General features: G+C 36.7%; 1 protein-coding gene across 2 annotated transcripts in view; it reads right to left on the reverse strand.

Moving 5' to 3' along the window:
* Window positions 1-12,278, reverse strand: part of CNTN5 (contactin 5) — a 692,218-nt gene that overhangs the window by 36,355 nt on the left and 643,585 nt on the right. For both annotated transcript variants that reach the window (XM_032205142.1, XM_032205150.1), the window contains exons 17-18: window positions 3,247-3,405; window positions 2,362-2,511 (exon numbers count right to left, since the gene is read on the reverse strand). In XM_032205142.1, coding sequence (XP_032061033.1) covers window positions 2,362-2,511; window positions 3,247-3,405 — 309 coding nt within the window. The remainder of the gene's footprint in view (window positions 1-2,361; window positions 2,512-3,246; window positions 3,406-12,278) is intronic.

Raw genomic sequence — 12,278 nt, forward strand, 5'->3', positions numbered from 1 at the left:
ATATATATATACATATATATAGGCACTCACAGATTAAATACATCTGGTGGATTAAAATCTTGAACCATGTTTTCAAACTCAAGGAGCGTATTCATAAATCTGCAAGAACAAAATACCAGGGGTGCAACCTACTACGGGATAAACTTTTTCCATAATGTCTATGTCCTTTCTGATATACACCACCTGAACAAACAGAGAAGTCGTTTAAACATTTGGGTTCAGTAATATTCTTGGCCAATGCTGCATATAGTTCTAAATCATGGAAACAATAGTGGTGGAGGAATATATGTATATATTTTAATCATTTGACATGAACATGTGTTATTATTATTATTTAATATCATTTTCCCTTTCTTCGTTTTCTCCTCACAAAATATGCAGAATCTGAAACTTCTGTGATACAGTTACTGAGTTTCACACTGAGGGCAACTTGCAGAAGACTGGGGGGGAATTGGAAAAGAAGCATCCTTCAATATGGGAATCAGACGACTTCGGTGCAGTTCTGTCATTGCATCTATATTACCAGCCAACAGCTACGCAGTTGTTTAAAGAAAAAATAAATATGTCTTATTAAATCTGAAGATAGATCTGTTTTAATAAGACATATTTATTTTTTCTTCTTTAAACAACTGCTTGGTTGTTGTTACTTGGTAACTGCATCCAATTTTGGATGCCAGAGAATGAGAAAGACATTGGTCAGCTAGGGAGAGTTTAAGGGTGGGACTGAGATCGTGAAGGCTGTAGCTCCTGCCCTTTGAGGAGAGGCAGGAGGAGCAGGGCTTGGTCAGCCTGGAGCAGAGACAGCTTTAGGGGTTGAACAGCAGCCCCAACACCTACAATGAAGGTCAATGTGCTGGAAATGGTGCTGGGATTTCCACAATGGTACAGGGAGGGAAGGAAAGAGACAGCAGTAATAAGCTGAAATAGGGTCAGTTCTGACTGAATGTATTAAAAAAAAAAATAATAATCCTAATTAGAGTAATGAAGCACTTGCACAAAGATGTGCAGTCTCCATCCTTGGAAGTTTCGAAATTTTAAAGACCAGGAAAAGTTCTGAGAAAACTGGTCTGAAGTCTGTTTTTCCAGCTTTGAACAGGAAGATGGAGCAGGGGTACCCTCAGTTCCCTTCCAGCCTCAACTATTTTGTTGATTCTGTGGTTCCAAGAAATCAGCCTGAATAGTCCACTGTGAATGTTTTTGGGTGGTTATACGTAGATGTATGAACTAGAGAGCTGAGGCAACAAGATTAACATATCTTAAAAGAGAAGGATTTTTATTTCAGAATAAGAGACATAAATATATTGTGGCATTGCCACTTTTAGTTTTTATAATCTCCCTTAATGAGAAGACAGAAGATGGGGCAATGCAACTGATATTCATCTGGCGTGTTTACAACAATAAAATCTGTTATGTTTTCAGTTTAAGTGGAATCTTTGAATTTGGCACTCATCTATCCTGTATGATTAATAAGCTACTTTCAAATTATTCAGCTGAGGAAAAATCAAAACAAAATCAAACCTCTCTAGGCCTCCTAAATAATAGAGGCATGCAACTAGCAATGGAGAATAATATGAGAGTGTCCTGAGGTGGATATCTGTTCTGAGGCTTTGTTCAAACCCTGACTCTGTCTCTTTCTCTTTCTGCCTCCTGAAATGTGTTTCTCTGTCTGCGTAGTGATTTTTCTCAGATTCCCAGTCTTCAAGCACCACTTGTTTGCTCCCTTCATTCTGCCTAAGTTGCTGTCAGTGATTTCAAACTTTCAGAGACCATTGCAATTTTCAAGAGATGCAAACAGCATATACAATATTCTTCTCTGGACTCTCACAGTATCATCCCAGTCAGAAATTTAGTTACATTTCTTCAAATGCACTAACAATTCATGGTAGAATATGCATGATCATGAAACATGTCGAGTATGTGGTAAATAAAGCAGCTTCCCATGGATTTTCTACCTGCTGAAAAAAAAAGGTTTCAGTGTACCTTTAAGGGGAGAAGTTATGAGGAGTAGGGGGGAAGAGGCTGCCTGGGAGCGGTTGTGTGAAGGGACTGGGAAGTAGCCTGCAACTGAAGATCAGTGGAAGCCCATGAGAGACTAAACAGAAAAGGCTTAAGAGTAAGTTGAAGAGTAAGATATCTTGGAAGAAGTAAGACAGCAGGGAATAGGGTTATTTAGAATTTCTGCAAATTAATACTCCTGTAAATAAAACAAGCTGTTCTCCATTACAAAGAATATCACCTTTGCACAATTTTAACTCAGCCCAGAGATGTGTGCCAGTGAGAAGAGAACAGCACTATTATTACATTAAAATAATTCTTGTTGCTGGTAGCCTTTGAAAATTTACCTTTGTATACTCTGCTTACCTGCTTCATTGGTTCTGATCAGGCGGGATGGTGCACTTGGATCTCCAGTCCCAATTTTGTTGGTTGCTACAACTCTAAATTCATACTCCACCCAAGGATTAAGTTCAACAGCCATAGCAGATTCCATGTCTCCACTTATCACATCAGGAACTGCAGACAGTAAAGAAATAGGCTGCTCAGAAACATGAGGCTCACATGAAGTGTTTCAGTAGGAAGTGTTTATTTTTATTATTATTTTTATTTAAAAATATATTTAAATATGCATATCAATATATTATAATTATATAATTATATAATATATATATATTATATAATATGATTATATATGATATATAATATATATATCATATATTATATATATCGTATAATATATCGTATATATAATGATTATATAGTTATAATGTGTAATATATTAAATATATATTTAATACATAATATAATTATAAAATATAATATATATATAAAAATAATTAAATCATCAAATATAGAATATATATTTAATATATTCTAATATATTATAATATATATTAATATAAAATACATATTCATATATATGGCCTTTAGAAGTGAAAGATATTGCGGGTTTGGGTTTGTCAGAAATCACAGTTAGATTTTTGACACTGTGGTACTCCCCAAAAGACAAAAATTGAAGGGTATTGTGAAGAGCTTTCTGCTTGTTCACAGATGCATCATGCAAGTATCTTTGTGCCGTCCTTTCAGAGATGTTGCTAAGTAACATGACAGGAAAAAAAATAATGAAGTCAGTTCTTTTAATTAGTCATTGTTCTCTTAAGAGTATCTGTTCCTGCAGATGCTGCTGATTATTATTGCCATGTGGCAGGAGTTTTGAACAGCCTACTATTACTATTTTAAAGTTTTTCTCACCTGTTTTTACTGTCTGCCAGCCAAGAGAAAATGGACTGCGTGCTTGCAAGTTGTAGAGGGATATCGGGCTGTGATTGTCTGCTCCAGGGCTCCAGGAGAGTGTTGCTGTGGTGTCTGTAATTTCCTCCACTATTACAACCCCTGGGGGACCAGGAGGACCTAGAGTAAAGTGGAATAATCAAACAGAACACACCATCATTGCAACTGAACGGTAATAATACAGGAGACATTCTGTAGGGAGTTCATGAAATGCAAGGGTTATAATGCACACTACTACAATGTGGTGATAGTTTATTTTCAAAATTTCTACTGACATATTGTGATATTGTTTCTACTTTTTAAATGTTGTGCAGGTGAGAAGCAATTTACTTATCAAAGTGACAGCAGGAGAACTAGAAATAGTAGCAGATTTCTAAAATAATCCTCATTTATAATTGTTCTGATTCTAAAATTAAAGGAAAAACAAAAACAAACAAAACAAACAAACAAACAAAAAACAATCTTTAAGTAGCATCCATGCTAGACTGAACACTCACAGTAACATCTCTTTGTGAGAAATGTCATCAGGAGAGACAAATCATGATCAAAATGAAGCAAGGTCAGATATGTTTCTTGAGGAGAAAATAGTATTGCTATTAACTGATTTATAAGAATATGTCATGCATCCTGTTCTCGGATTCACTCATTCAAGGAAACAATCTGGATTACCACCCTTCTAAGTCCAGAGCCACATATTCTTAAGGTTAATATGTACTATGATTCTATTGAAAACAAACAAAAAAAACCCTCCAACAATTTCTCAATTTGAGAAATTAGAGGATTATTTTTTCCACTTAACTATGCCAAATGAGAAAATGCTAATTGTCAGTTGTGTAAGCCATGTGATTACTCCAATAAGTAAGTTATCTGGTAACAAACATGACTTTGGAATGAAAAATGTGCCTATAACTTCTATCTTACCCCCCATTTTCTTCTTTAATTTTTCCTGATATTGGTACTACTGATGTTTGAAAACATTGTATGTTTGCATTTGCTAAACTAAATTGGAGGCAAGGTTCCCCCAAAACAGAATTCTTTTCCAGCTGCTGTAAACAGATGTTTAAGGGAAAGAGCACATTTCTGTCATGGTCCAATGCAGAATTAAAAATCTCTCGTGTGGTTCCTTATATTTTAAAGCTTAAATAAGTTCAGAAGTACAGGACTTAATTCTTTTTAATAGTACTTAATTAAAATATTTAATAACCCTAATTAATTATGAGAAAAAGTGGATATTTTTGGCATCCAATTCTTTCCCATCTTTCAGTTTTTGGAGGCTGAAGTTCTGCTTCTGCTCATGTACAGATGGAGGCCTTTGAAATCAGAAATGCACTGGCCATTTTCTTCCAAAATGAAACTGCAGGAAAGGTGATGATGTAAACAAATTTTTTTTTTTTTTTTTTTTTTTTTAAATATTTATTTATTTATTTTATTTATTTATTTATTTATTTTCCATTCATTAGAAAGCAATGCTGGATACACTTCTGTGAGAGCCTGAAGCTCTTTGCATGTATCAGACTTTCCCCTAGAGTTACAGTGGAACGGATCTGCTAGACACCTCCACTCTTGTCCATCCTAACAGTGAGCCATTATGAGAGGCATGGTCCTACTAGAGTTCAGCAGCTGCAAATAAGAGAGAAAATACTCAGGTCTGGTTCCACCATTTGGTGTAGTAGTTGTAGACATTGCATGTAGTACATTAGTGAATATAGTACATTTCTGAACTCAGTTATTTTTTATTTGTTTGTTTGTTGTCTGTGTATGTGTGCAGTATTTCATGCAACCAAATTTTTAAATCTTTTGCTGGCTAGAAACTTAGTCCATAAGTAAAAAACAATTTGTACGAATATGAAAAGCTAAAGAAAAACCTATTAATTGAAAAGGTTTCCTTCTCCCCCCTTCATAGTTTGCAGCTGCAAACAATTTTCCACAGGTATTCCTTCAACAAAAGTGTGTTTACATGAACTATGACAACAATGCATTCAGAATTTTCTAGTAGTTCAACTCAGTATTCTCAGAGAGGAAGAGACATTGATTCCTTTAAATAACAAAGCAAACTACACTATTCACTTTCCTCTGTTTGCCTGATAATGATCTACTAGCGACTAATTGACACCAAAATATTGGAAAGCTATAGCATTTACAGGAATAAAGGCAACAAAATAGAAAATATAATTGTCTTTTTAGAATGTATGTATAGAATTCAGTAAAGTTTAGTGTTACAGATGTATGAGGGATCAAGACTTTCTGAAATACATGTTCAAAGGAGCCCTGGATACTGCAGTGGGCTATGGGAAAAGAAGAGGCTTTCCACCCTGAATTGTGGTGAGCAGCTTTTGTGGCTCATAGTGCCAGGAGTCTTTCCTCTTCCCTTACCCTTCTGGCTCAGCAGTCCTGACATTACTGCTGCTAGTGTGGGATCTCCTGTGTGGGATAAGATGGCACCACCCCTTGGACCCCTTGTGACTCTTGGGCTTCTGGAGTACCTCATTTGTAGCTGAAAGGTCTTGATTTTCTTCCTGGGAGAAAGCAGGGCAGAAAACTGTGTCCTGTGCACACCTCCTTTTCTGCCACGTATTTGCTGTTCTTTGGTGGAAAGCACCAGGTAAGACCTTTGTCTCGGAATAGTAACTCCTGGGGCTAATTTAATAAAACAGGGTGGTCTTCAATCTTCATCATCTACTGTTTCAGGCTATCTGTTGATGTAGGAAAATATTAGTGAAATTTTTATTTGTAGCCATGAGGGAAAGTTTAAAGGAAAGCTTGGATCCTGATGCAATCATATTCTTTTAGTGATTTGGAGCCCTAGGCCCAGAATTATATCATGGTTCTAAGCACAAACAAAATTAAGGGAAAATATTTTAGTGCTTTTCCTCTGCGACAATATTTCTTCCATGCTCAGTGAATATTGTTAAAGAGTTTCTAGCCACTGCATTATAGGAAAAAGAACAAGATTCTTGTGTATATAAAAATATCTAAAATATATTTATGCAGATGTCTCCTGCTAAATTCTCAATATATTTTGTTGTAGGAGTTCTCTCATGGTTTTTAAAACCTTTTAAATGCATTCCTAGTCATGATAATGTGTCATTATGCTTTCTGAGATGTGTCCTCTTACACAGTCTGTGGGATGACTGCTAAAAAGCATTTCCATTTCCAACAGCAGGCATCCTTGAAAGCGGATTAATAAGGGACAAAAGCCTCCGTGATGACAAATCTATGACAGTTAGCCAGGACCTGAGTGCTATGCAGATGTCACTCATTTTTGTAGAAATCTCATTAAATTTTATGCTTGGATGTAATCATTCATGGTGTCAGCTGGATGGCTAATGCAGAGAAGCATTTCTCCCAAGGGCTGTGCTATTGTTCAGGATCTCTAAAACAATTTTTTAGTTGGGAATAGTCAATTGAGGAAAAAATGCACAGTCTGCTCAAATGCTTCTCTGGAAACCACACAGAAAATGACTGGTCATAAATGCACTACAGTGCAGTTGACCTTCACAGAGAAGACATTTGAGGCTGTGATAGGCTCTTATGTAGCTCTAGAAACCTAGCACAGAGGTTGTTAAGCAGTTATCTTCTTTCAGAGCAATTCCATAGATCAATGCTTCATTTCAAGACATGCATGAATGCATTTTGGCAAACTTGTTTTATGTGTCTTTTTATTGTTTGAATGATCATCCTGAGAGGTCCTTTAGATTACTTGATTTAGATTCAATGTTAATGTGAGAGTTCTTGAAAGAATGTTACCAATAATAACCTCAGTCATTCAGTGAGACAGTGCCCTTTCCTGTGAATCCCAGGATGTGCACTGATTTACTCTACTGCAGTCTGACCAGGATAATCCTTACTTTTACCAAATCACTAAAAAGCCTGATACAGCCTGATTCTTCATGAATACATAATTCTTTACCTGAAGGCTTTGCCAGTACAAGGTGTGCTGGCTTGTCATAAAGAAGATCTTAAGTCAGAAAAAAACAGGAACAGAAAGAGGTGGTAACTACAAGATAATGGAAAAGTTGTTTGAGGAAACTGGAGGCTGACTTTAACATGAAACCATTTTGCTGTGTCCACCTATGGCACCGCACATGTTGAGGAAGAACAAGATGGAGAGAAAGTGTGATATGTGGTGAATACTTTAGAGGATATGTCCTCGTTCCCATCCCTACATGTGTGGTATACCCAAGTGATTTCTGTAAGACAGCTACATAAAGCCAAGGGAGAATGGAGAGGTCACACTCTAACCAGACCAGTACAGAGAGGTCAGACTCAGCACTGGAAGGTAACAAAGAGAAGATGTTGATGTTCCAGCCTTGGTAGTCTTGACTCGTTCCAGGGATGTGTTCCTTTGCCCCATCCCTGGAAGTGTTTAAGGCCAGGTGGGATGGGGCTTTGAGCAACCTGTTCTAGTGGGAGGTATCATTGCCCACGGCACGGGTGTGCAACCAGATGATCTTTAAGGTCCCTTCTAATCCAAGCTATGTTTTGATTCCATTATTCTATGTTTAAAGGTATGATACTCCACCTACCCTAGCATACTGTCTTCCTATACTGTAGATGTTTCAGCTACACTGATATACAGAAAAGGGCCAAAGCACAGACTTGAACTCTATCAATGATCCTATGTACTATTATGCTGTCAGTAATTCCCTATCATAATTTCAACCCTGTGCCAATCACACTTTCCCCATCCAAGGCCTGTGAACAGTTAATTCATTACCGTGGGTTAGGATAGGTCCCAATAGCCAGTTTGTTGTGTCCCTACTGTTTTGAAAGGGGAGGAGGACTTTATCTGTGTGAATGGGAACTCCACTGTATCCATTGACCTCGGGAAGTGGTTTACTACTACTACTACAGACATATCTGTGAGTCCAGTTAATGGGGTCTGTACCTAGGGCATTTTTGTGGCTCTTGTTACAGATCAAATGTAAGTTCAAGGCCCAGCAAAAATCTGCTAACCCTGTTTACGTTCCATTTAATAATGTTGTGGCTGATGGCCTTTAAACCCAAGTGCTTGTCTTTAAGTTTTATTGGTAATATCCACAACTGAAAGGAGCAATGTGATCAATCTAACCAGCAGTTCCTGTGTTATATTTGCTCCAGGTCAGTAGACTTCAGAGGAAACATTGCTTCTCCAAAAATATATCATGAGAGTGGATTTCTTGCTTAGGTAGGTAGTTTGCCAGTCTACAAGAAGAATAGCTTTAACCTCCTTTATTATTATTATTATTATTATTATTTATTTATTATTATTATTATTATTTAGACCACAAAACATGTACTCTTAAACCACATTTTATAGTCACAAAGGCTTTCACCCCTTTATGCTACAGAATTGCTCCCAGCTCCATTTCAACACCTTACTGCTTTCAGGTAGCCATTTGATCTTAAAGCTCATTTTACTTACAGTAGGAATGCTTAGTGAGTTTGGCTAGCTTTCTCTTCATAATTCTACAATACATGCTATTTATTCATTGTAGGAGAAATCTGCTTTTCAGTTTGTTTAAAGAAATTGTCCTGCCATGATTTTTGTATTAACATTTCTATAGTTTAAAGGATTTTAATTAGTTTTCTATATGCTGATAAATTTCCAAGGATGTACAGAATTAACACAGAGCATTCAGAACACTATACATTATTTTTTTTCTTCTTCTGGAGGATCACTATGTCTGTTAACATACATAATAGAAACAGAAAACACATTACGAGCAGTCTGAATGGAAAGCATAATAAAAACAAGTAACAGTAAACAAACTATTTCTCAAATACCCCCCAAATATCTAATCTAGTAAAGTCTTAATTATAGACCAAAGACATAGCATTAGAAACAAAGTTACTGTATTAACTCTTAGAGAGCAGAGAACTGAGACTGATAGCATGATCTGTGTTTGAGTTGTTCCTAAAATATATTATATAACATGTAATATATAGCATATAATTTTTTGATATATAATACATAATACATAGATATAATAGATAACTATTTAAAAATAAAATTACTAGATACGTTGAAACAATCTTTTACATGACTATTGATGAGTACAAGGAAACATGGAAAAATAATTTGTTGGTTAGCACCTCAAATGAAAAAAATAAAGGAGTAGTTTGCAATTGATACTACTTATTAGTTTGTGTATAACATATTGTAAAACAGCTTTGCAAGAGTAATTTACAAATAGAACTAAATTATGGAATTTATTTGACAAAGTTACTGAACCTGGTAGCATACTTTTTCTTTTATTAAATATATATATGTTAAAACATTTGAGACTTAGTACTCTTGATTAGACACTGAATTTCACAAATTAAAACAACAACAAAAAAAACCATTTCACACATTTCACAGCCTTGTATTCCTTACTCAGTCACGTCGATCCTGAAAAGTAAGGTGATACAAGAAAGGGATATGTGAAAAATTACCTACATTGTTGTTGATGGTGTCACTGTCATTGCTAACAATGCAGAGGTTTATCCAGAAAAAAACACTCACATCTGTTTGAAGCACTGTCCCAGTATACATCAGATAACAGGGGTAACAGTACTACACAATGAGCCGCTGCTATCCAAGAAACTCCCTGCTGTTGTGTAAAGCTACTGCTACAGCAGAAGTGCCTCACACCTCAGTGCAGGTGGATCTCTGCTCTTGAAATACTATAGGAATACTCAGAGTGACCTTTGTAGAAGTATTAGACTCCTGTGTGACATCCCCAACTCCCACAATTTTACTATGCTGAACTGTCTAAGCCAATCCTCTAAACTTGCAGAAGCAGTAAGGAGTATAAAGCTAGTTTTGGTAGCAAAGACTTTGCTCAAACTTTCCTTCTTGTGATCTATGGCAAATCAACCCTTCAGTGAGTTCTTTAAAAACTCTGTGTTCCAGGAGCAAAGGGCTACTTTTTAAGGAAAGTGAACATAAGAAGTAGCCTTTGGCTCATAGTTATGAGTTCGCATAGTGTTCTCTAAAACCTCCTTATCTATGAGTAACAGATTTTGTACTGATAATTTAAATAACCACAAAGTGAAAAGCACTGTTGCCCTTTTCTAATGGAGTTGACTGGGGAAATGCAAGGTACTAAATGATAGCTCCTTCAGAGTGTCAACCTCTTTTATGACAGAGGTATTTGGTGTTTATAATTTCTCTACACATGAAACATGATCATGAAGACATCCTTTGTCAGGAAAACATGAATGCACAGATTGCTTCAAATTTCTACAACATAATGGGGAAATAAGAACATAACAAACCCTTTGGAAGACAAGCTTTAGAAACAAATTAACTTGCCAAGCAGGCATTGTCTTGAGGAAACCTGACATGTTGCTGGCTACAAGATCACCTGAGACATCTGTGGGATGCAAACCTTCTGGCTAGTTCTTGGGTGTTTGGTAACCAAATTTGTGATCATATCATTAGTGTCAGAACATGAGAACATGACATGCATATTTATCCTGTATTAAAGTCTTCTGCTTTGGTAATCACTTTGTGAAAAATCAGCACAGAGACAGCTTGAATACCAGGGTGCCAGTGATACATGGAAAACCAGCCAACCTGAAACATTTTGTTATTGTGCTTCTCTGCTAGCTAATACTCCCTGAAAATTGAAGATCTGGTTGGATAAATAAAGGCTAGTAATCAGAAAATATATGTGACTTAGGAAAACTATTATTGGACTGATGTCAAGAATGGGACTAACATTCAACTATTCATAAATCACTTTTGCTTCTTAAATGGTCGATGGCTTCATGTGCTGGGGCAAACATTTATTGACTGTGTAGCAAAATATCTAGATTATCCTGTAAACATCCTTGTTTGCATTATGAACAGCTATTCTGCATACATTTTCCTCAGGTGAGGAAACAATTCAAGGCATAATGTAAGTAGAAACAAGCAATCAATTGGTTTCAGCAGTGAAAGTCCAGAACTATGATTTTTGCAGTATTCATTTGCACCAGTAAAACTGCTTATTTGCCCATTAGACATAGATAACTCCTGTTACAGGAGTCCTCTGAAGTAACATGTCTGTGCAGGCCTGGTTCCAGAATAGTTACTACTTTATGTGAAAAGCTGTTTTCTCTTCTGGATGTCCTTGAGTTGTATCAGCCTTCCAGAAAATCTTGCAGTGACGATTAAGTTTATTCTGCCTTATTCTCTTGCTGGAGGGGTGCACATCTGTTATTTAGCTTTCCCAACTCCCACTTCAGTGTATTGGCTTAAGCAGATGAGCAATGGCTTCTCTGAGGACTCTTCATTTTGTGGGCACCAGCCAACTCAATGAAAGAATCAAATATTCAGGTTGCTGGAAGGGACCCTACATCCTACCCTAAACAGGAATGCTCTTGTTTGTTCGTCTGCTGGCTTCTGTGTTTCTAGCTCCCCTGCCTCAAAAAGGGCATTGAGTATGTGTTGATCCCACCTAACCTACTGCCAACAAGTATGGCATACTCTTAAGGAGAGACAAGCTTCATTCTGAAGCAGGGTCTGAGGGCATCCAAAAGTGATATCCTTCCGGCACTTGAGCACTGCAGTTACTGAACTTGGCTGTAAGTGATGTGCATCACCTCTTCTTCATTGAATCAATGGCCCACATCACCTGGGTTTTGAGCTGAATCCTATCTCTCATCCTCCCCACATTCAGAGGGTAAAAAAACTCTCTGGAGACTTCCATTGAATTAAAGTGTTCATCTAGAGAGGATGGGTGACACTGCCCAAATGAGGAGCTTCTGCATGCACACAGAAGCCTAAATCCAAATATTTAAGGCTCAGGCACACAATGGATGTGAGAGTGCTGTGACCTTTCAGATGACTCTACTATGTTTGGTGACCAAAATGTGAACTTTCTTGGGTTTACGTGCCAGAGGTGGTGAAAGATACTTTGCTGTAAACCATGAAACAAAAATAAAATAAAATTAATAAGTAGTGAAAAACAAACAAACAAGAAGGACTTTTTCATTCATGTAACTACTAATAAGAATAACTTGTGATGATGAATAGCAGAGAA

The sequence above is a fragment of the Aythya fuligula genome, chromosome 1 (genome assembly GCF_009819795.1).
Source record: "Aythya fuligula isolate bAytFul2 chromosome 1, bAytFul2.pri, whole genome shotgun sequence".
NCBI classification, from domain to species: domain Eukaryota; kingdom Metazoa; phylum Chordata; class Aves; order Anseriformes; family Anatidae; genus Aythya; species Aythya fuligula.